This window comes from Lepisma saccharinum, chromosome 10 (genome assembly GCF_977018435.1).
Source record: "Lepisma saccharinum chromosome 10, izLepSacc3.1, whole genome shotgun sequence".
Lineage (NCBI taxonomy): Eukaryota > Metazoa > Arthropoda > Insecta > Zygentoma > Lepismatidae > Lepisma > Lepisma saccharinum.
The window spans coordinates 32,467,059-32,493,477 of NC_139238.1; the positions used below are offsets into that span (position 1 = coordinate 32,467,059).

The 26,419-nt window shown below is 42.6% G+C and overlaps 1 protein-coding gene across 1 annotated transcript in view; it reads right to left on the reverse strand.

Annotated features, from left to right (window-relative positions):
• Positions 1-544: 544 nt before the first annotated feature.
• LOC145994314 (uncharacterized) overlaps positions 545-26,419 on the reverse strand; it is an 82,035-nt gene continuing 56,160 nt past the window's right edge. The window contains exon 6 of the mRNA XM_083130417.1: positions 545-757. Within this exon, the coding sequence (XP_082986543.1) occupies positions 603-757 (155 nt within the window). The 3' untranslated portion in view covers positions 545-602. The remainder of the gene's footprint in view (positions 758-26,419) is intronic.

The window sequence follows — 26,419 nt, forward strand, 5'->3', positions numbered from 1 at the left end:
TGATAATGCTTAAGTAGTTCATAGATTTACCAGTAGATGCCAGTAAGGACAGTAACTATCCCCGACATCTACTGGTCGCATTATATACCACGTGCACCAGCGTAGTTTTTAATAAAACTTCTCGAAAATGCATCTTTTAACCTGTTTAGATATTTTTTTCAAAAATATCTTGTTATCTTAAGTAAAAAATGTTTGAAATAGAAGATAATCTGTATAAATGTGAACTAATGATAGCCCATCATAACTTTCTTGACCTACTGAGAAAAAAATATCCTCACCTTTTCTAACTTTCATAGTGCTTTAAATGTTTGCGTTGTTTATATTTTGTACATTTCACGTCACTTAGGCTATTCGCAGCGATGATGATGTATTCAGATCCTACAAGTGAGAAACAAAATTAAGACCAGTACGAGATTCGAATCCGAAACATTCGGAGCCGAACACTGAACTTGTTCCATTTAGTTTGTGTATGAAGTAAAGTTTAGGCTCAATAAAACACATTGTAATTTAATTATTAAAATTTATTTTTAAAAGTTTCGTGCACAATAAATATTTTGAATAAATATATGTAAATAAATTACAATTGTCTGTTTTAAAAAAAGCTATTTTGGGAAAATTTCAGAATAGGGTATTTTAGCAAATATTCTATTCGCTATGTCCTTGAAGACAGCGCTGTATGCTTCTTCGTAAGCCCACTTGTACTGCGGAAATAAAACGTCCATGTTGGAGTTCAGAAAGTCGTTCACCAGTTCTTCACCTGCAAAGTAACGATACATTACGAAAGTTAGTATGTAAAAAGAAGTAAGTTTTCATTACATCACCCGAAAAGTTACTCGCGTAGTTGAAGTTACTCATTTTGAAAAATGAGTCCGTTGCATTTACCGTTCCTTACCTTATAACAGCTACAACTCGAGTTACTTCGACAGTTACTTTATGAATATGCAAGAATTGCAAACAGACTGTTACTTTCTTCGTTACTTTCTACATTAATTTTTACATGTCGTTATATTATCATATAATATGTAGATTGATTGATTGATTTGTTGTTTTAAGTCCACTTTATGCACAGTAAGGCTAATCGGGACTGGACCTACAGTTTAAAGTGGGATCCGAACCACTATGATCTACCACCGGGTATCGAACCCTGGACCCATTGACTCATAATAAATTAACTATAAAGAAATTTAAGTAAGTAAATTCAATGTAAACACTATTCTCAATAAATGTAGGCTATATCACGTAGGTCATTTACTAGCAACACACACACACACATGACCTTTCCACGCAGTACACCCTGCACTGCATTTACCAGGCTAAAAAGCCTGTGCGGTCTAGACTCATTCATGGCCGCAGTATAATCTTCCAATGGGGCTCGTCTTGTGACGTCCCTATACTCTGTCCCAGCTATCTGTGGAGCAGGCGAACAAGAACAAGTCTCTGCGCAAGTAGTGATGCGAGACTGCTCCACCAATGTACGGTGAGAGGGACGGAATTGCGTAATGGGTGACTGGAGTTACCCGCTTTCACTAGCTTTCACCACTCGATTTCTGTCCTCCTCCTCTGCCATTATGCGCGGCCCTGCTCCAGAGTTAGCTGGGACAGGGTATAATTGTCCGTTAATCCTCTCATCCCATCACCATTCATTCTCATCTTCCCAATTAGCCAAATGTGGCAGAAAAGGGAATTAAATTAAACTAAATCAATAGCCGGCCTCTGTGGCGGATTGGTTAGCACATCGCGCTACGACGCCAGGGATCCTGGGTTCGAATTCTGGCCTGGGCATGGATGTTTGCGAGTGTCCATTCATCAATTGATTCATTGATTTGCTTTATTTTACTTGTCTGCCACTGTTTGGCTAATTTGCGATGATGGGGATGAGTGATGACATGATGATGAAATTGATGAATGGGGACTCACAGACATCCATGCCCAAGCCGGGATTTGAACCCTGGTCCCCTGGCGTCGTAGCGCGATGTGCTAACCGCTCCGCCACAGGTGCCGGCTCAATTCATCAATTTCATCATATCGTCACTCATCTCCATTTTCGGAAATTAGACAAAAGTGGCACAAGAAGCTAAGTGAAATAAAGACAATAAATCAATAACGCACATACATGGGTACATATCAAGATTAGGGGAGGAGAAAACGCGCATGAAAACGCAAAGAAAAGTAACATCGAGACGAATTATTAACTTGTTTTTCGTTACTAAAAAAGTAACTAAATTGCAGTTGCTAATTCAAAATATCTAACAGTTATTAAAAAAGGGAACCGTTACTTCCAAATATAGGTTATTTCAAGACCCAGAATTTTATGATATGGTGAAAATGTGAAATCTGCGGCAGAGACTATTTAAAAAGAGAAAGGTTCGTTGTAATAAGATTGTATATGTTACAACAGTATCACTGCGAATGTTCTTAATGATAGAACGACAAACTTCAGTAAAAGGTTATGACGTTTTTTAAGCACTTGATGCAAAATATACGAATATTACACGTCAATTTGCTTCGGTAAAACACAAACGCAACCTGGGATAAAGAAATAAGAAACTACTTACAAATTTTCGAATTCAGGCTTCAGCCATCTTCTTTTAGTAGTTGTCATGATAATTTTTACCTCATTCTTTATTGATATTTTTTCTTTCCAGAATCGAATACAAGTTGACATAATTTCTACAAAGTTTTATATTAACAAATTTGAATAGTTTTTTACAATATTGTGTGATAATAACTTATTATTGAATAATTTGAAATAAAATATTTTTAAAAAAATCGCTACTATGTTGGGATATGGTTTGCTATGGTGAACAATAGATGGCTCTGGACTTATGAGTATATTTCTAACGTTTTTGTTTATTGTGTCTGAATGTTTTACTGTGGTAGAAATGAGTTAATATCTGGATATTTTTTTACAGAATTTAGAATTTTATTTGAATTTGAGAAGATAAACCACATGTAGGAAGATAACAAAGTTTAATTTCTAATTGCCATAAAGAAAAATGTATGCAATTTCCTTTTATACAAGTAATAAGAGCTAATTTTTTCTTGCCAAATGGTTAAAAAAATATATTCTCATTTCATTTTCTGACAGCTACGTTCTCGTTATCGGTTATACCCGGAATACCTATCCCAAGCATTTCCGAACTCCCGAGAGCACTATAAATGGGGTTAACAACCTGCCTCAGGAGGAGAACGCCAAGGGACCGAGATCGGGTAGCAAGAGCGCGACAATGCCGAACGGGGATAATCGACTACAGGGCCGCCCAGAAGCCGTGGGGCCCAAGCCAGAGGCCAGCCAGCGGGAGCAGCTCCGAGCTGGCCGTTCCAGCGTCCAGGGATCCTGATATAAGTACCTGCCCCTTTATGGTGCTAATCCTTCCACCCCTAGCTTCTCCATTTTATTAACATTCTATTGGAGTGCGTACTAAATAAATTCTGCCAATTAACTATTCAATTTGTGTTACGTTAATTACCTGTTCTACCTCTGACTCGTCGCCCATTGGTCAACAGGTCTTACCCTCTAATACAAAGGGTAAAATCCGGTGCGACTAAGGTTTTAACGCCCCCAATTGTTTCTCCAGGGACCAACCCTGGGACAGAACCTTAGCCCGAAACGTGGTGGAGGTAACGTTCTGAAAGAGCTCAGTGCAGTCGTAACTTTAAGGAGAGTCCCATAACTATACCGCGTATGGAGATTGGGCAGCTACCGTGACATAATCCTTGGCTCCAACAAAAGGGAACGTCATTTTCCATTCAACATAATTACAATTACTTGAAGGGGCGATGTAGCCAGATTCAAGGGCCGAGAAAATATTTTTAGATGGTCTTCGCTGCACATGGCTGAAAATATTATATCTCTTTTTCACTTTTTCTATAGTTTATCCTTCATTTTCTTCTCTATGTCTATTCCTTTCTTCCATTTTCTGATTTCCTACCTCATTTCTTTCTTTTCTTCTCTTTTCTAACATCTGCTTATAATCAAGGAGTCTCACGTTCAATCACCGGTCGAAGAACAATCCACAGTGGTTCTGAACCTACTTCCTTGGTTTCGTGATCTCTCTCTCTCCATTTCTCGCTCCCTTTCTCTGTCTCCTCTTTCTTTCTAATAAGCTTTGCTCAACACGTGCGAATGAATCTGCTTGCCTAACTTTATGCTGCTTCTTCATGCACTGGGTGATGACGTAAAGTTGGATTAACACTCCCGTACTTGCGCGTATCGCCAAGAAAGGAAAATCTAGCTCTCCGTTATTCAGTTTGCCATGATGTTCTTTTTGTTCGTTGTTTAGTAATATAAAGGTGGGTCCATTCACCTGTTCTGACGAGAATTGTAATGTCTTCAATAGTAGGTTGTGACTAGAGACCGGATTTTAAAGGGAAGTCCTTTTGTAGTTTTCAACACGGATCATGGAATAAATAATAACAGTGTTGATAATTTATCTTACACTAACAAGATTGCATGGTTTTGACGTCCCTTTGTTTTCCCTTTTTCAGCCCACATTCCATTTTCCCCATTTAAAACAAACACCTTCCTTGGTGTCTTTATTGACAAGATATCAAATATCTGTACGATTGTTTTTTCTCTGAACAAAACATTCAATAATTGTCTATTTGGTGCAGTTTAGAGGAACGAAAGAACAAGCTCCTTCCACCTTACCTTCCCTCCATGAGTGTTGGGAGCAAGTTGCACCCAGAGGCCAGCATAGTCTGCCTTTTACCTACCCGCTGCCCGCTTGCACGCGAGGACAGGTATACCTGCTCGCCTGCCCACGGCAACGAGTCGACTTGCGTCTTTACCCGGGTTCTTGGTCTTCAAGGCGCTCTGCGCTTACAAGGTACCTGGGCATTCAACAAGACCCGGGCGCCTGCAAAACCTGCTGGAAGGAAACAGCCCTCCGGCAGCGTGTCGCTCCAGGTGTTTCATCACCACGTGGACGGCTTCAGCCAGTGTTGCCTACTTACGTAGCTTCTAAATCCTATGAAGTCCTAGGAGGAGCTCTCTCCTCCAAGGAGAATTTATATACTTAGCGATTTCAGTTCAGCGTAAGCAGTTTTTATCTTATTGCTAGGAAATGCACGCAATATTACAGCTTCATTTATCTAAATGAATGATCGAGCAAACAAAAATCTCCTCACTGAAAACTAATTGTTTTTCATTGCATGGTGCCTTAACCAGGCACGCAGTGGCGCAACCAGAGGGGGGCAGGGAGCATTGCTCACAACCTTAGACGGAAATTTAGTTTAGCCGAGGGGCCAGGGTGTGGGTCAAACATTAAAGTACAAGAAAAAGCAGGCTAGCAGAATTTAAGAATAGCAGGGCTAAAGGGTACTTAAGATGGAATTAATTTTCATATTTTTCTTGCATTTTCCTTCCAGACGGCCAAGCGCACCTGCAGAGGGGGAATGGAGGGGTAATTGCAACCCCTTGATTTCAAATTTTATGAAAGTAGAAATATATTATAAAATATTGTACAGTCTCGTCAAGTTCAATGCCGTAGCAAGGGGGTAGCGGGAGTCGGCCCTGGGCGCCGAACGATCTAAGTGAGAAAAGTTTTAAAACAGAGAATGCCATGGCGGCCCGTGATATTATTTGCTATTAATGTTGGTTTGTTACGAGTTGGATGAATTGATTATGTAATGTATTTATATAATATATATGCTTTAATGAAATTTTGAATATGTACACAATTTAGTGTTAGCATATATATTTCTTATTTTACGTCGCTCCATGTGAAAAGAAAATATTGTAGATGGAAATTTTACATGCTATATGTATGTACATTTGGAATGCATTTATCATGCACTTTCTTTCTTTCAAAAACAGTTTGTGTGCTTGTTTTCCATTATTAGCTAATGTGAAATTGACGTGCTGAAAAAATATTTCTAATCCTCTGTTTCAACACAAATGCGTGAGAACCGACTTCCACCCCCTTTTTGCATGATTTATGAGGATAATAATGCCTTTCATGCTACTTTATTACTATTATTGTGATTGTTGTTGTTGGCACGTTTATCAAAGTACTTGCCGCCCCCCAAACGAGGGTAACGGCAATGCCCCTGGCCCCTGGCTGGCTACGGCCCTGGTGTTCGCAGTAGAACAGTGTGTTGTTCGACTCGCGACCTCAGCGTCGAACGTGACATGTTTCAGTCCTGCCCTATATCACTATATATCTATACGTATATTGGTTGTTTACGACATGTACTTATGGATCCTGTGCCACGGAAAACCTATTTCAATCTGTGTGTATAGGGGGGGGGGGTAGCAACATTCGTAAATCTCATTTCATTGGCGATGTGGCTTACGAAGCTTTGAGTTCCCTTTTCTAAGTAGTGAAAATATATTGCAGTTGGCAACACTGCAGACAGGTGTGCGCCCGGTGCAGTTTCTAGTCGAAGCAACTACGTCATGCAGAGGGAGGGGCGTGCAGTTGATTGAATGAACGCACTGAGACCTACTAGGTATCTTACGACTGCGGGTACCCGGCGGGTTTTCGATACCTGCCAAGAACGATCTGGGCAGATGGTCAGTCAAGGTGCTCAAGCGAGGGTGTTGCGCAGGTTGCATGGCATTTCAGGAGCGATGTCTCGCGAACGGGTCTGCTCCAGGTCTTGTGCAGGCCTCTAGTTGCACCAATTGTTGAAACAATTCAATCTGGGCTTACGCAGCAACAAATACACTGTAATCGGAACTCCTGTTGGGTTGAAAGTGTACTTTATCTGCTAGATTTAGACTTTTATTGTGAAGGTTTTTGAATAGTTTTAACTTAACTGTGTGACACTGACTGCAGTATTGAGTGTCAGTGAGATGGCGAAGCTAGGTGCAAGTGGCAACAAGCTGTTTCAAGGAAGATTTCATCGAAACGGATGGTAAAGCACATGACTTCGTGGCCTTGACTGCACCTAACTTCCGGTTCGCGGAACCGGTCGTATGACTAAGATAGTAGAGTGGAGGGTTGTAGGAGTTGTCAGTGGTAGGAGTGCTATTAGTATTATTATAATTATAGTATAGAGACAATATTGTTATTGCCTGATTAATTGATTTGGTGACTTAAGTTCACTTCATGCACAGTGAGGCTAACCCGGACTGAAACTGAGCCCGTTAATATTATTATTAGGTTAGGTTAGGTTACGTTAGGTTAGGTTGACCAACGAATACGGAGGGTTCTGAATATGTACTTGGAAGGAAATTTGCTGAAATGCTTACGTACACTGGCGTATATTACGAAGCTAGAATAAGGGTTATCTCTGTAAATGATGTTATTTTCTAATTACTTATAACATATTGTGCGACACGACACTAAAAACGCCAAATTGTATACAGTGGCGAAGCGTCCTATGAGGCCGGGCCTACCCACGCCATTACTCTTTTAAAGGTGTATTTACTTATTTCGTCAAAACACATGTAATGCAATGGAAAAGTTTGGAATTTTAATTTATGATAATTACAAAAAAAATCTAACCCTGTCCAATATACGAACTTTCCACGGAGTGAGGCACATTTGCTGGGGCCTCTTCTCTTCACATTCCGTCCTACGGTCGTATATGCGGGAAGCCTAATCTTACGAGTACTGTATGTATGCTTATAACGTGCTCGTGAGGCCGGCCTCGCGGTGTTACCCACTAGGACGAACAGAATATCAGCAACACTGCATTTCCGCCAGGGTTGGAAATTTGTGGTGTACCGGCATTTTTTGTAAACATTAGCCTGTGTTCGTGCAGAGATATTTCCATTTCATTGTACATTCTCCATATTTTGTACGAAACTTAGGTTTTCCTTCCTTTCATCGACAAGTGTAAGTGAAATTGAAAATTACGGAGTACTGTAGTTCTGACTTCGTTTTCTGGTCAGAGTGCTGATGGTCTTGTCGATTCACCCAACACCGTAACGTAGACAGAAAGTCTAAAGAACTTATATGTGTAAAGTAAGTCTTCTTACCAAATTATGTAAATTAAAATGCTAGCTACGCCTTATATTTACAAAGTAGTTTTACTTTCACTGGAAATAGAATAATTTATTTTTATCGTGAACGGGGATTCCCTCGCTCCTGAGCAGGACGCTACAAGGGAGCTTGGCTCGGAGCGCGAGGTTCGTGGCGGTAGAGCTTTGTTTGTGATTCGTGTCTTGTGCAGCGATCAGATTTATGCAAGAAGTGCCGGACTGAAATGTAAGAACAATCGAGTTCTTAATTGAGCGAAGATGTAATCGTCGGTAAGGTAGGACCCACTTTTGGTCTTTCATGTTTCCTTCTTATAACAATCATTTCTAAAATGTTTTCAACTATATTTTCCTTTCCAAGTAGCAGTGGCAAGTGACAGCAAAATATATATATATAAAAATATATATTAAAAGTTGTTGAAGCGTTATTTAATGCGTTAACACTGTCGTCGAATAGATATTACAAGCAGACATTTTTTTATGCAGCCGACACAAGCGAAGAGGTAGGCAGTTTCGTTTACCCTGAAGGGATAACAAGAGAAGAGGGCAGGGAATTAGAGTACAATGCAAGGGAAGACTTTTTTGGGGGGTTTAGGACAAAGACTGTTGTGTTATGGGGTTATTGCGCGGGCCATGTCTGTTTCAGTTCTGGCGGAACAGGCCAGTGTTGTCACATTGGATTGGCAGAAAAGAGCTGAATTACGACTAAAAATTGGGATTCTATTCTCTCAAGCAACTACATTTATTATACCCTGTTTATATGTTACATAGTAACTGTCGTGTTGCCGGGTCCCAAACAAGGATCCTATGTTCTATTATCACGTAAAGGTGTCTACTAACACAAGGGGTAGAACAAACTAGGATGCGAAGTATACACACTGAATGAGAAAGGTCACCTTTACTTATGTTTTTTTCTTGAAAGCCCCGTGGTGGTCATCCTAACACGTTACGAAGCCAGGTGACCTAATTGTGGTCATGTCAATGTTTCCTGATCATCTTTAATTCCTTCTCCATACATTTTCACCGTCACGATTAGCATAGAGTACAACAAATGAGACGAAAATATTCAAAATTTAAATTATGTTTACTTGCACATACAGGTGTCAGAAATTCATTTATCTAGAAAGCCAAGACTGGAATTAACTACAACCATTCCTTTAGTTAGACAACAGATAACAATGGTGTTTTCCTCCGTGCGAGGAAGTCTTGCTAAAAAAAACTAAGTTGGCAGCAGTAGAACGTACCAAACTGACAGTCGCTGAAAGTGCGGAATTCTGTCGTCTGCTCACGGCACAAACGTCAGACTGACCCGAAAATTATGGGGTTCTAGCCCTTTTCACCTCAATTGCAAAATAAATTTAGGAAAAAAGTGATGAAGAATTGACAACAGGGCTCGAGCACTATTCGTTGGATTTTCGCGATGTCCCATGATTGGTAGTTCTTTCTGGAGGTGTGTGCATAAATCAGGGGTTGAAAAAATACAAACAAAAAAAAAAGAAACGAAATGAACAAAAATCTAGATCGATGACATCTGGTGGGCGGGAGGAGAACGTCTAAGACATAATTATCGTACTGATGGCCGGTAACAACACTTTTGAAAACGTCACGCCACTGCTAAGTAAAGAAGCGGCCTGGAGAGACATTGAACCACTCTCCATGACATAGCCCCCCCTCCCTTTCTTTTTACATATTTAAGCAACTAATGGAAATTATCGCACTTTTGTGCCTACCCTGCTAGGAACTCTACGCTTCGCCACTGATTGTATATACATTTTTAAATATGGTGCCATAATTTTAAGTCTATAGCATGCCAATTGACAAGGCCACCAGGCAGCTTGTACAAGTTGGTTGTAGTATTCTACAGAAAAGTAAAAGTTATCTCTGTAGATGGGGATGTCATTTTGTAAATATTTGTATATTTTCTGACTGTATTTGTGGATTAGGCTTAGTCATTCCAGTAATATACAAGTTGCTTGTACAAAAGGGTAACCCACGACGTGACCAACCGAATTCCCTTTGTGCGCTTCTCGCCCTTGAACTTCCCTTGTGCGCTTTGCCCACGTATGTCTGGTCCACGGAACCTTCCTTCCGTCTGTTTTATTCGTTGTCACCCTTTTGACAGCTGAGTTGTGTCTTGTGAAAACAACGGGTGTTAAATTCGTCTTAATATACACAATGACCCTTCATTGTCATGGGCGTTCTCGAACATTACGAGTCTGAGTCAGTTTGAGTTCTAATATGCTGCAGTGATATGATATTACATGTATGTATAATTCCGTGTAGAAACATTCACTATATTATTTCACTGTATTTATATACAGGGTGACCTGTAATTAGATGTACGTATTATCTGAAAGGGGTTAACGTAGAGGCAATTTGTAATAAATTTGACCATATGATTGCCCGTCCGAAAATTAGTAGTTTTCGAGATAATCGAATTTCTATTGTTTTCTCAAATGACAATTTTCCACATAAAAATACGAATTGAGAAAAAACAGCTCATTGTATGGCACATATTTCAGCGTTTTCTGATAGCCAACAAATAAGTGGTTCGTTGAAAAACGTTTGTCCCAAATAACAATCACATGTAAGTAACGGGTTGGTTTAAACTTACAAGTGGTGATAAAAAAATCCAATCTTAGTTTACTTGGCAACATATGAATAACAAAATGGTATGACACGAAGCGTACAAATTACTTAAATTACTTCCTTGTGTCATCAGCTATCCAACAAGGTACAAATGTTGCTAACATTCACATTTGTGTATAAGAAATGATACTTCATTCATCTTCATGTGAATGAAATCAATGAACAAAACAATTATAGAAAATTACACGTCTTGCTCAAAGTGGGCACCTCCGTTACGAATGCAGGCACGCAGGTTTTTACGGACATTTGTTCTCGTAACTCGTGATGTGATGGTGTCTTTGATGTGTTGACCAGCTGTTAAGATCCTCTCCCTGAGCTCTTCTTGCGAGTTTACCGGTGTCTTGTAAACTAAGTCTTTCATGTGGCTCCAAATGTAGAAGTCGCAAGGCTACAAATCTGGGGATCGAGCCGGCCAAGGAATCGGGCCGCCTCGGCCAATCCATTTCTTTGGGTAATTTTCATCCAGCCACTGTCGCACGCCCAGCAGAAGTATGGATGGGCGTCATCAACAATCATTAGATCGAGCCATTTTTCCTGCCCCAGATCTTAAATGGCATCACTTATGAACATTTTTTGAGGAACGGGATGGCAATGTTGTTGGAGGATGTGCCTCTAGCTACAAGACGTGACATGATTTACCAGCATGATTTACCCCGATCGATTTGACGCCTTGCAACTTTTACATTTGGAGCCACATGAAAGACTTAGTTTGGGCCTCCCCCATGGCGCAGTGGTAGCGTCATTGCCTTGTAATCAAGGGGTCCCGGGTTCGATACCCGGTGGAGGCACAAGTGGTTCGGATTCCACTTTAAACTGTAGGTCCAGTCCCGATTAGCCTTACTGCGCATAAAGTGGACTTAAAACACCAAATCAAACCAAACCAAAGACTTAGTTTACAAGACACCGGTAAACTCGCAAGAAGAGCTCAGGGAGAGGATCTCAACAGCTGGTCAACACATCAAGGACACCATCACATCACGAGTTAAGAGAACAAATGTCCGTAAAAACCTGCGTGCCTGCATTCGTAACGGAGGTGCCCACTTTGGGCAAGACGTGTAATGTTCCTTAATTGTATTGTTCATTGATTCCATTCACATGAAGATGAATGAAGTATTATTTCTTGTACACAAATGTGAATGTTAGCAACATTTGTACCTTGTTGGATAGCTGATGACACAAGGATGTAATTTAAGTAATTTGTACGCTTCGTGTCATACCATTTTTGTTATTCATATGTTGCCAAGTAAACTAATATTGGATTTTCTTATCACCACTTGTAAGTTTAAACCAACACGTTACTTACATGTGATTGTTATTTGGGATTTTTTTTTCAACGAACCACTTATTTGTTAGCTATCAGAGGCCGCTGAAATATGTGCCATACAATGAGCTGTTTTTTCTCAATTCGTATTTTTATGTGGAAAGTTGTCATTTAAAAAAAAACAATAGAAGTTCGATTATCTCGAAAGCTACTAATCTTCGGACAGGGAATCATATGGTCAAATTTATTGCAACTTGCCTCCACTCTAACCCCTTTCAGATAATACATCTAATTATAGGTCACCCTGTGTACTGTGTATGCATTATAAAAAAATAGTTGAATACTGGACACAGCGAATTCTCTGTTTTTCCCTTCAGCTAACAGTTAGTTTGGCAACAGCGCATTTGCAATGACTGCATATTGGCTGAACTCATATTTCTTCTAAAAGCATACACAGTTTAATCAAGTTGCCATGTGTTAGATGACCGGTCGAGACACACTGTGTAGTTCGAATACTACTTTGAACTATTGTCCACAGTGGCGCAACCACAGGAGGGCAGGGGGGCATTGCCCCCCCCCCCAACCTTGGTCGGAAATGTGTTCTAGAGGGGGCAAGGAGGGGCAAACATTAACGGCCAAGTGTACCTGCAGGGGGCAATTACCGCCCACATGTTCAAATTTTATGCTAATAAAAATACTTTTCGTAAATTTTTCTTGATCGCAATGCCTGCTTTTCTTAGTCTTATCCAGCTCAGAACCGTAGATAGGTGACTGCGGGAATCTGTCCTGGGTGCGATATAAATTAAAGAAAGTTGTAAAATTGATTGATTGATTTGTGTTTTTCTAAAGTCTACTTTATGCACAGTAAGGCTAATTGGGACTGGGCCTATAGTTTAAAGTGGGATCCGATTCACTATGTGCCTCCACCGGGTATCGAATCCGGAACCCCTTGATCACAAGGCGGCGATGTTACCATACACCATCGGGAGGCACGAAAGTTGTAAATGATATAATGCCATGGCGTTCCATGAAATTATTTGCGCCCTATTAGTAGTGTATATTGGCCGGTTCTACGCAATACTTAGTAGGTATGCCTTTTTTTTATCAATCGAATATAAGTTTTTGACATATTTTGACAATTTTTTGTCGATGTTTTAGCGTTTAGCGATGTTTTAGTACAAATTTTCACTATACTCATTTTTTTTCCACTCATACTTGGTAGGTATATTATGATCTTACGTGATACAACTTAACCTATCCTTTTTTTTTACGATTATTTAATTTTTTTTTTACGATCCTAAGTGATATAACTTAACCTATCATTTTTTTTATTTATGCACTGTTTGAACGTCATCATTTGAGGATCATATTTTGTAGGTATTTTTTTTTATCAATTGAATATAAGTTTTTGACATATTTTGACAATTTTTTGTCGATGTTTTAGCGTTTAGCGATGTTTTAGTACAAATTTTCACTGCACTCATTTTTTCCATTTATACTTGGTAGGTATATCACGATCTTACGTGATACAACTTAACCTATTTTTTTTTTTACGATTTTTTAATTTTTTTTACGATCCTAAGTGATATAACTTAACCTATCATTTTTTTATTTACGCACCGAACTAACCTACAAGGGACTCTGTTTGTTTTAATATTTCAGTATTATAAGGTTTTCACAAATTTTATATAACCTAAAATGTGTTGGATGTTGATTTTTAGTATGTGGCAATTTTTTATGAATTTTAAAACTGTTCCGTCACCCTCTCGTTCTTCACGTCGTGGACGAAGGACTTCTCTGCAATCAGGATGACGCTGCATAGAGTATCGGCAGGCAGCGCGTCGTGGAACTCGCAGACGATCTTGATGTTGGTGCGATCGTTGACCACCACCTGCCTTCTCTTAGATGTGTTGATGACGGTCATGGGTCTCCGTGCTTTGAATTCGCTGGGCGTGTAGTACATGTCCACGCTTCCCTCGGTCACGCGTTTGTAAGCCGTGTAAGCTTCGTAAAGTTTGAGGTAATCGTCTTTGGTCACGTCGAGGTTGTAATTCTCGCGCGGGAACACTTCGTTCCTACCGTTCTTCAGATAAACGTTCTTGATCTTGCAGTCGTCGAACTTGCTGGAATCTTTTTCCTGATTCTTGTCCCTCCCGGTCTGAAAAAGCACCACGACGAAATCTGGCATGTCGAACTGTATGTTGTTGAACTGCGTCGTCACGTCGAATTCCATGTGACTTCCCGACGCCATCTTCTGCACGCACTGGTAACCGTGAAAGTGAATCGACACCTGTGGACTTTTCAAGATCTCCGCTTTGTACTTGAGGGCGTAGTTCGTTTCGTATTCCACCACCGGCATTCTCAATTCCATGCTTCGGATGACGCATTTCGCTGCTTCGGGTAAAGTGTTGGCTATCGGCGTGGTGCCGTCCGGACCCAAAGTAGCGTATCGCATCAGTGCGTCGTTGTCGTTGGCCGCTCTTTGAAACGTGATCCTCAGTCCTCCCTTCCACATGATCTCCTTGTAGTCCGAGAAGAAACCAGGCAGCAGACGCATGGGAAAGAGCACCGTGTGACTTCTCGTCGATATTTTGGTCCCGGCTTCGAATCCCCCGGCCTGGTAGTACGCTGCGCCCGTTTTGGATAATTTCAACGTTCCCACTGCCGTCGACGTGATGCCTGGATAATCTATTCTGTCGATGACGGTGTTGTGTTTCCTCACCTCCACCTGCGAGAACAGGTGAGGCACGAAGTTGTCCACGAGTATCAAGTTTGCTGCTGCGGGAAACGCGTCTCCGCTTTCTTTCTTCACCACGTCGAATTGAAGGTAGAGGTCCGCTCTGTGAGGATGAACGAACCCATCGCCTACGTCCACGTCGTATTCGATCTCCCTGTTCGCTTCGTTGAGATTGGCGAACGTGCGACGGTTGGGAGGGAAAGATTGCAATTCGTAACTTTCGATTTGCTCCATTTTACATGTATGGTTATTTATTATACGTTGATCTCCACGATGGCCGTCGTAGTGGCACCTGCGAAATCCACCACGTCTCCTTTCTCGTTCGTCACCACCAACTCTATGTCGTCTATGCGGTTGCGACATACTGGAAAATAGATCGGCGAAGAGGGCGTGTAGATGATCGGTTCCATGAACTCGGAACTTGGTTTGAAAGTGGCTATGATTCCCGTCTGCTTGTGACTTCCTAACAATCCGTCCGAGGATTTCGTGATCATGCCTTCCGCCACGTTACAGTGTACGTTCAGAGTCTCTATGGCCAGGAATTTAGGAATGTTGGTTGCTACGTGCTTGATGCCAGCTTCGAGTTTTGGGTGGTTGTTCTCGAAACCTAAAAGTTCTCCCATGGTGCCCAGGTCCACGGTCTCCGTCGCGGATAGGATTTCCACTCTGTGCGTGACCGAATTTTGAGAAAGGTACGTGCCTTTGGGTAATTGAGCTTGCAAAGTGGAAAGATTGTATTGGCCTGGCGTGACGACAATGTGTTCGCTTCCGACGCTAATTTTGTTGTTGTGCTGGGTGACGTTAGGTATGAGGTACATGCTGTAGAATGCACGCATAGCCACGGATTTAGGATAGACGATGTCGTCGTGCAGCGTGAGTTTCAAGATCGAAGATTCGCTCGTGAGATGGAACACGCCCATCCTAGTGATGCTGTTTGAGGTTCCACAATGCTTTCTGGAAATCTTCGACCGTAGGGTTATTTATTTTAGAGAGAAACGCGAGCACGGAGAGGCAGAGATGACCGCAGTTCACGTCTCCGAAATCTTGAATGCGTTCGTCGTTGTAGTATATAGAGGTTTTGCTCGTTTTCAGATAATGAATTAAATTTGTAGGTGGAACACCTCCGAAAGAATCGAAAACGAATGCTTTATCATCATTTTTGTGGTAACATATCCAATGCGTGCCCGGATTTTCTTGACCGTCCAAGTTGACTACTCCGCATTCTCTTCTTTTGACGGTTGAAGGTAACGAGTCGGACATGAAAACTCCTCTGAAGTGTTTAATTTGTAACGGTTCGATCAGAGATTCAATGTCTCGGTTGGTGAGTGCTTCTGTTTCTTTTTTTTAAACTTTCTCATCACGCCCTTCCCCTTTTTCTTCTCCATGGCCAGGTTGTGACGTTTCTGTTCTTCCAACTCGGCCTTGTTCTTCTTCGAGTCGATGACGGTTTTCGCGATGGCGGCACTTCCGCCGGCCAAACTTCCAACGGCCCCCAATGCTGCCAGGATGGCCGGGATGCTGAATATAAAACCTCCGATCTTTTGCTGTTTCCGCGAACGCTGCAATCTTTTCAATTGAGGTGTGCTGAGCAGTAATTTCATTCCGTGTCCTTTCGACAAGCAAGAACGTTTCTTCTCACGTTGTTTCTTGGTAAGTAACCCATCGAGGGCACCTAGATTTTTAAGATTGGAGTATGGTATCTGGTACACGACACCCTTGGGCTTCATGTTGATGCTCTATGTGTTATTTTCACGGTATGTTATTTATATATATATTCTGAGATTTTTTCTTGTGTATTTTTTTTACGGTATGTTATTTATATATAAATGTTCTGAGATTTTTTTTCAAGGCCTCGCAGTCGTTACACAAATTCTATTACGTGCTTCGTTTTCTTGCCAAGAAGTTCCTTTGTCCCCTTGTACACGATTCGAGTTTTGTTCTCGATTAAAATAGATAGCTTCTCGTCGGATAACATGTTAGCGTATCGATCTGGTAAAAATAGACTGTATTGTGCGTTGAGCAACAGGCGTACCTTGGGGCCATACTGGGTAGAAACGATTGAACCGGAAGTTATCGTGTAAGGTTTGTCGATTTCCAATTCCTGAATTTTTACATACTCGACTGACAAATTTAGCATTTGTTTTAATGCTTGGAGATCACTTATTTTTTCAGTCGTCATATCAAAGAAAAATTTCAAAGTGTTAGAGAGAAATTTAATTGTTTTTCACGATGTGTGTTATTTATATATACCGAAGATTATTTTTTTTCACGATGTGTGTTATTTATATATCAAGTTTTTTTTGACACGTATATATATTATTATTTTTTTAACAGAGGAAGAAAGTCCGTGCTTCGGAAAACGCGATGATGTGCGTAATGATATCTTCCGTCTCCTGCTTAGACTTGCGCCAATCTACTGTGTACCGTCTTCTTCCCTGCCTTGCCTCGTGCAATTCATCTAACCTTTCGTTTAATTTTTCCCCTGCAGCCAAAAGCAGAATGTTGAGATCACCGCACCTCAGGCCGCTGATCTCCCGAAGATGGTCCTTGAGAACCATTTCACAAGGGATGCGAAATTCCGGCGTCGTTCTTGCTATGATTACAAGTTTCCCTACATCTCTGTTTACTACTTTTTTGAATATTTTAGATAGTAGCTCGGGTGGCAAATCAGTTATATGAGACATGTTGTTATTATTATTATTTTTTACTCTATGTTATTTATATACCCCACCCCAATTTTTGTTTCGTGTTCATGGCGATGGTGGTACCCAGTGCGGCGACCCGTTCACCCAACGAAGCGTCTCTGCTCACGAACCTTTCGAAAGCTGCGTGCTCTAACTTTCTGTCTGCTTCGTGACGTGCGTCCAGATCCGTCTGCGTGGTGTTGTAGGCGATGTCGTGATCTTTGCATGCCGCGTCCAACGGATTCACACCCTTGTCTCCTCTCTCCAATCTTTTCTCGAGTTTGGTACCCGGTCCGCAGTACTGGTAGCCAGGTAAATGCATCTCGAAAGGTAACTTCTTGATGATGTCGTTCACGAGTCCTTTTCCTTCGGCCACGTTCCAAAATTTCGGAGGCAGTGTGTTGATGATTTTGATCAGGTAACCTATGCCCTTGTCGTCGTTCACGATGAAGTTGGAAAGTTTCGTGCTGATCATGTCCATGATGCCAACCTTCTCGTTGTAGAAATTACGATTGCCTGCATTCTCTTCGCCGGCTATCACCAACAATCGGTCCACGAGTTTCCTAACGTCGTCCACCCAAACGAATTCTTTGGGTAACGTGTTGTAGCGTTTGACGCCGCTGCCTGTTTTGACCTGGTTCCAAATCGGTTTGATGAGATTCCTGTACTTCTCGCCGCTGCTCGATTTCACCCTATTCTGCGAGGCGTCGTTGTTCTGGTACAAGGCATCCGTCATGATCAGAATTTCCTTGTAACTTTGGTAATCTTCGTCGGTGTAATCTTTCGGCTGCTTTTCGGCGACGAGTTCCCACAGTCCCACCGTACCCGGATACCTGTTCCAACTATCCTTGTCGCCTAAATTGACTTTAATGTCGTTGCCTTCGAAGGTCACCTTCGATTTCCCAATCTTCCACACCACACCGCCGCCTTCGCTGGTTTCCATGCTGGGATACAATCCGAACACTTCATCCTTGTCGAATTTCCCCGTGCTCAGGTAGTCTCGTGCCAAAGGTCCCAACTCGATTTTATCCGAAGACGTGCTGCCTATGGCTCGACGTCGTGCAGGTGCATCCTTCAGTTCGAACGGCGTCGAAGGAATGCTCGAAATGGGCGTGGGTACGGCGTAACTTTTAGCTGCGAGCGGTACGAGTTCGTTGATCAAATTTTTATTTTGTTCCGTGACACTTTTAATTTCTTTACCTAGACTGCTGATGGCATCGATCACGGGTTGATCCTGACGTTTCTTCTCTTCGTAGAATCCGCGATTCTCGGATTTCCAACCTTTGAAGCGTTTCGCGAGGTAATCGCGAAGCTTGAGATTTTCGTCTTCGATTTTTCGTTTCGTCATGACGTTATTTATACACGTCGTTTCTCACAACGTTGCAACGTTTAGAAAGTCGTTGATTTTGTTTCTGTATTTTCCGTCGTTGGGTTTCCTCGTCATGTCGATCGTCGCGAATCCGAAATCGTCACCGTTCCAGCAAGTAGAGCAGCAGCGTTCCGAAAATTGATTGTAGTTCATGTCTCCGCCTACGTAGTCATCGTACGCATGCTTGAGGTTGGTGTGATCTTGACGAAACAAACATATGAAATTAGCGTTGTCGCGTACTAACTGTTTTGGAATTTTGGAAAACGTTTGAGCTAGGTAGAAGCAATCCATTCCTTTGTGACGACCTTGCGTGAAAAAGTTGCGAATTTCATTTTGATTTTCCAGGATGGCGTCGTCGAACACAACGACTGAATTTTCACGACAATCGTCGAGTGGTTTTATTTCCGAGGCAAACGTTGCAATGTCCAGACCATCGTACAGTTTCATCAGTTGCTGGTATTTGGATTGCTCCAAACTTTTCGAGAACACGTACAGGTGCCTGTTCTTCCAATCTAACCAATTCGGTGCGAGGAGAAAATTGTCCACGAGCAGTGTCGTTTTCCCACACCCCGAAGGACCTACGATCAGACAGCGGATGCTGTCGGGAAGCAACTCGCCGTTCTTTTTTTTTCTCGTTTGACTTTCCGGATCCGGTAGACGCTTCACCACGTTCCACGTACTCACAAGATCACTTCGTCCGCGTCGATCCAACTCTTTTCCGGAAGTCCCAGCCATTTGACCAAAAGTTTGTCACCTTTCCTACGCAATACTTTCTCGATGAGGTACGTGTCGGGGTGTTTCGTTTTAGAGAGTTCCTCTTCGTAAAATCTTCCTTTCAAAATCTCGCCGCTACTATCTTTTATTATATACGTGTGTCGGTTTCCAGGTAGAACTCGAACCACCGTAAAGAGTTCCGTGCTCCAATTTTTTGTGAATCCCTTCTCGAAGGTGCGTTTGAATTTGCTGATCCTCACCCGGTCTCCAATTTTGTATTTAGCTTTTTTTGTCGTGGGTGTGTACTTTGGACAGTAAACGGTAGAAATTAAACGCTGCTCGTCGGACTTGGTAACGTCGGCTGGCTTCATGCCTATCGTTCTGTGTACCGTTTCATTATAGGTGTCGACGAGTTCCGGCAGGATGTCGACCCATTTGTAATTTCCCCGAAGCGTGAATCGTTTCCACATGTGTGTTTTCAAGGTTCGATTGAATCTTTCCACGATGCTGGCTTTGATGTGACTGAAGGTCGAATAATGTCGAATCTTGTGTTTTTGAATAAACTTTTGGAATACGGCGTTGTAAAATTCTTTACCGTTGTCCGTTTGCAGAAACCGTGGTTGTCTGCCGCCGCTTTCGCGAAAAATTGTCTTGAATGCTTCCGTGACGCATGTTCCCGTTTTCGCCTTCAAAGGTAGAGCCCATGCGAATTTCGAAAATGTGTCTATGACGGTGAGGAGGTACTTGTTGCCCTTGTTCAATTTATGTACGTTTTTCAAATTGCCGCTACTCATCTCCACGAGGTCGCTTTGCCAGAGGTCGTCGATGCCCTTGGTTACCACAGCCAAACGTTCGTAGTTGCGGCGTGCAGGTTTATGCAATTCTTCGACGATGGCTTGCCTAGACATTTTTTCTTAGAGATTACGTTTCAAGAGAAGCACAAGCGTGATGGGATTCAAAGAGGGTGGCACTTCGCTCGTGTTTTGAATGATCAGCTTATCGCCGGCACTCACGTCGAAAACGGTGAGATCTTCGTCTTCGTGTATTTCATATATGTTGCGCGTTTCGTTCCAACGTGCCAGAGGAATGTTTCCTGCTTTCTGGACACCACGATTCGATATCAAAGTCATGGTGGGAACGCTAGCTTTTCTACCGTGAGACCAGTACGAAAATTCGTTTATCTGAATTGTGCCATCGAGGAGAAACTTGTAGTACGGATGATAAGGATGCAACATGTACAGTTTGTTACCTTCGACGAACGTGGAGATTCTCTGTTGATTGGGTACGCTGTTGATTTCGATGGCTTGCAGAGAATGCAGTTTAGCGAATTTAGTGTCGACGCCGAGCAGATTACTGTGAACTTGTCCGAGTTTATTTTCGATGGGCAGCAAATGCTCGACTATGGTATCCGTTACGGCAGAAAACGACGGTTTGATTTTCACTTCCACGTTCAACTGCTTGTAGTTTTCGTTGAGTTCTTGCAACTTGGCACCGAAAAAAGCCAGCGTCGATTCTTGTGTGGATTCCAGCACTCCAACTTGATCTCTGATATTGACGACGACGTTCTGAAGGTTCTCGACTTGATTCAATTTCGAGCTCTTCTCGGTAAGATCGTTCACGATGCTTCGCATCTCTGTAAACTGCGTGTGAAGGTCGGCGACGCTCTGCGAAGTGGGCAGCATCCTTATCATCCGTACTACAAGTTTCTCCTCGATGGCACAATTCAGATAAACGAATTTTCGTACTGGTCTCACGGTAGAAAAGCTAGCGTTCCCACCATGACTTTGATATCGAATCGTGGTGTCCAGAAAGCAGGAAACATTCCTCTGGCACGTTGGAACGAAACGCGCAACATATATGAAATACACGAAGACGAAGATCTCACCGTTTTCGACGTGAGTGCCGGCGATAAGCTGATCATTCAAAACACGAGCGAAGTGCCACCCTCTTTGAATCCCATCACGCTTGTGCTTCTCTTGAAACGTAATCTCTAAGAAAAAATGTCTAGGCAAGCCATCGTCGAAGAATTGCATAAACCTGCACGCCGCAACTACGAACGTTTGGCTGTGGTAACCAAGGGCATCGACGACCTCTGGCAAAGCGACCTCGTGGAGATGAGTAGCGGCAATTTGAAAAACGTACATAAATTGAACAAGGGCAACAAGTACCTCCTCACCGTCATAGACACATTTTCGAAATTCGCATGGGCTCTACCTTTGAAGGCGAAAACGGGAACATGCGTCACGGAAGCATTCAAGACAATTTTTCGCGAAAGCGGCGGCAGACAACCACGGTTTCTGCAAACGGACAACGGTAAAGAATTTTACAACGCCGTATTCCAAAAGTTTATTCAAAAACACAAGATTCGACATTATTCGACCTTCAGTCACATCAAAGCCAGCATCGTGGAAAGATTCAATCGAACCTTGAAAACACACATGTGGAAACGATTCACGCTTCGGGGAAATTACAAATGGGTCGACATCCTGCCGGAACTCGTCGACACCTATAATGAAACGGTACACAGAACGATAGGCATGAAGCCAGCCGACGTTACCAAGTCCGACGAGCAGCGTTTAATTTCTACCGTTTACTGTCCAAAGTACACACCCACGACAAAAAAAGCTAAATACAAAATTGGAGACCGGGTGAGGATCAGCAAATTCAAACGCACCTTCGAGAAGGGATTCACAAAAAATTGGAGCACGGAACTCTTTACGGTGGTTCGAGTTCTACCTGGAAACCGACACACGTATATAATAAAAGATAGTAGCGGCGAGATTTTGAAAGGAAGATTTTACGAAGAGGAACTCTCTAAAACGAAACACCCCGACTCGTACCTCATCGAGAAAGTATTGCGTAGGAAAGGTGACAAACTTTTGGTCAAATGGCTGGGACTTCCGGAAAAGAGTTGGATCGACGCGGACGAAGTGATCTTGTGAGTACGTGGAACGTGGTGAAGCGTCTACCGGATCCGGAAAGTCAAACGAGAAAAAAAAAAAGAACGGCGAGTTGCTTCCCGACAGCATCCGCTGTCTGATCGTAGGTCCTTCGGGGTGTGGGAAAACGACACTGCTCGTGGACAATTTTCTCCTCGCACCGAATTGGTTAGATTGGAAGAACAGGCACCTGTACGTGTTCTCGAAAAGTTTGGAGCAATCCAAATACCAGCAACTGATGAAACTGTACGATGGTCTGGACATTGCAACGTTTGCCTCGGAAATAAAACCACTCGACGATTGTCGTGAAAATTCAGTCGTTGTGTTCGACGACGCCATCCTGGAAAATCAAAATGAAATTCGCAACTTTTTCACGCAAGGTCGTCACAAAGGAATGGATTGCTTCTACCTAGCTCAAACGTTTTCCAAAATTCCAAAACAGTTAGTACGCGACAACGCTAATTTCATATGTTTGTTTCGTCAAGATCACACCAACCTCAAGCATGCGTACGATGACTACGTAGGCGGAGACATGAACTACAATCAATTTTCGGAACGCTGCTGCTCTACTTGCTGGAACGGTGACGATTTCGGATTCGCGACGATCGACATGACGAGGAAACCCAACGACGGAAAATACAGAAACAAAATCAACGACTTTCTAAACGTTGCAACGTTGTGAGAAACGACGTGTATAAATAACGTCATGACGAAACGAAAAATCGAAGACGAAAATCTCAAGCTTCGCGATTACCTCGCGAAACGCTTCAAAGGTTGGAAATCCGAGAATCGCGGATTCTACGAAGAGAAGAAACGTCAGGATCAACCCGTGATCGATGCCATCAGCAGTCTAGGTAAAGAAATTAAAAGTGTCACGGAACAAAATAAAAATTTGATCAACGAACTCGTACCGCTCGCAGCTAAAAGTTACGCCGTACCCACGCCCATTTCGAGCATTCCTTCGACGCCGTTCGAACTGAAGGATGCACCTGCACGACGTCGAGCCATAGGCAGCACGTCTTCGGATAAAATCGAGTTGGGACCTTTGGCACGAGACTACCTGAGCACGGGGAAATTCGACAAGGATGAAGTGTTCGGATTGTATCCCAGCATGGAAACCAGCGAAGGCGGCGGTGTGGTGTGGAAGATTGGGAAATCGAAGGTGACCTTCGAAGGCAACGACATTAAAGTCAATTTAGGCGACAAGGATAGTTGGAACAGGTATCCGGGTACGGTGGGACTGTGGGAACTCGTCGCCGAAAAGCAGCCGAAAGATTACACCGACGAAGATTACCAAAGTTACAAGGAAATTCTGATCATGACGGATGCCTTGTACCAGAACAACGACGCCTCGCAGAATAGGGTGAAATCGAGCAGCGGCGAGAAGTACAGGAATCTCATCAAACCGATTTGGAACCAGGTCAAAACAGGCAGCGGCGTCAAACGCTACAACACGTTACCCAAAGAATTCGTTTGGGTGGACGACGTTAGGAAACTCGTGGACCGATTGTTGGTGATAGCCGGCGAAGAGAATGCAGGCAATCGTAATTTCTACAACGAGAAGGTTGGCATCATGGACATGATCAGCACGAAACTTTCCAACTTCATCGTGAACGACGACAAGGGCATAGGTTACCTGATCAAAATCATCAACACACTGCCTCCGAAATTTTGGAACGTGGCCGAAGGAAAAGGACTCGTGAACGACATCATCAACAAGTTACCTTTCGAGATGCATTTACCTGGCTACCAGTACTGCGGACCGGGTACCAAACTCGAGAAAAGATTGGAGAGAGGAGACAAGGGTGTGAATCCGTTGGACGCGGCATGCAAAGATCACGACATCGCCTACAACACCACGCAGACGGATCTGGACGCACGTCACGAAGCAGACAGAAAGTTAGAGCACGCAGCTTTCGAAAGGTTCGTGAGCAGAGACGCTTCGTTGGGTGAACGGGTCGCCGCACTGGGTACCACCATCGCCATGAACACGAAACAAAAATTGGGGTGGGGTATATAAATAACATAGAGTAAAAAATAATAATAATAACAACATGTCTCATATAACTGATTTGCCACCCGAGCTACTATCTAAAATATTCAAAAAAGTAGTAAACAGAGATGTAGGGAAACTTGTAATCATAGCAAGAACGACGCCGGAATTTCGCATCCCTTGTGAAATGGTTCTCAAGGACCATCTTCGGGAGATCAGCGGCCTGAGGTGCGGTGATCTCAACATTCTGCTTTCGGCTGCAGGGGAAAAATTAAACGAAAGGTTAGATGAATTGCACGAGGCAAGGCAGGGAAGAAGACGGTACACAGTAGATTGGCGCAAGTCTAAGCAGGAGACGGAAGATATCATTACGCACATCATCGCGTTTTCCGAAGCACGGACTTTCTTCCTCTGTTAAAAAAATAATAATATATATACGTGTCAAAAAAAACTTGATATATAAATAACACACATCGTGAAAAAAAATAATCTTCGGTATATATAAATAACACACATCGTGAAAAACAATTAAATTTCTCTCTAACACTTTGAAATTTTTCTTTGATATGACGACTGAAAAAATAAGTGATCTCCAAGCATTAAAACAAATGCTAAATTTGTCAGTCGAGTATGTAAAAATTCAGGAATTGGAAATCGACAAACCTTACACGATAACTTCCGGTTCAATCGTTTCTACCCAGTATGGCCCCAAGGTACGCCTGTTGCTCAACGCACAATACAGTCTATTTTTACCAGATCGATACGCTAACATGTTATCCGACGAGAAGCTATCTATTTTAATCGAGAACAAAACTCGAATCGTGTACAAGGGGACAAAGGAACTTCTTGGCAAGAAAACGAAGCACGTAATAGAATTTGTGTAACGACTGCGAGGCCTTGAAAAAAAATCTCAGAACATTTATATATAAATAACATACCGTAAAAAAAATACACAAGAAAAAATCTCAGAATATATATATAAATAACATACCGTGAAAATAACACATAGAGCATCAACATGAAGCCCAAGGGTGTCGTGTACCAGATACCATACTCCAATCTTAAAAATCTAGGTGCCCTCGATGGGTTACTTACCAAGAAACAACGTGAGAAGAAACGTTCTTGCTTGTCGAAAGGACACGGAATGAAATTACTGCTCAGCACACCTCAATTGAAAAGATTGCAGCGTTCGCGGAAACAGCAAAAGATCGGAGGTTTTATATTCAGCATCCCGGCCATCCTGGCAGCATTGGGGGCCGTTGGAAGTTTGGCCGGCGGAAGTGCCGCCATCGCGAAAACCGTCATCGACTCGAAGAAGAACAAGGCCGAGTTGGAAGAACAGAAACGTCACAACCTGGCCATGGAGAAGAAAAAGGGGAAGGGCGTGATGAGAAAGTTTAAAAAAAAGAAACAGAAGCACTCACCAACCGAGACATTGAATCTCTGATCGAACCGTTACAAATTAAACACTTCAGAGGAGTTTTCATGTCCGACTCGTTACCTTCAACCGTCAAAAGAAGAGAATGCGGAGTAGTCAACTTGGACGGTCAAGAAAATCCGGGCACGCATTGGATATGTTACCACAAAAATGATGATAAAGCATTCGTTTTCGATTCTTTCGGAGGTGTTCCACCTACAAATTTAATTCATTATCTGAAAACGAGCAAAACCTCTATATACTACAACGACGAACGCATTCAAGATTTCGGAGACGTGAACTGCGGTCATCTCTGCCTCTCCGTGCTCGCGTTTCTCTCTAAAATAAATAACCCTACGGTCGAAGATTTCCAGAAAGCATTGTGGAACCTCAAACAGCATCACTAGGATGGGCGTGTTCCATCTCACGAGCGAATCTTCGATCTTGAAACTCACGCTGCACGACGACATCGTCTATCCTAAATCCGTGGCTCTGCGTGCATTCTACAGCATGTACCTCATACCTAACGTCACCCAGCACAACAACAAAATTAGCGTCGGAAGCGAACACATTGTCGTCACGCCAGGCCAATACAATCTTTCCACTTTGCAAGCTCAATTACCCAAAGGCACGTACCTTTCTCAAAATTCGGTCACGCACAGAGTGGAAATCCTATCCGCGACGGAGACCGTGGACCTGGGCACCATGGGAGAACTTTTAGGTTTC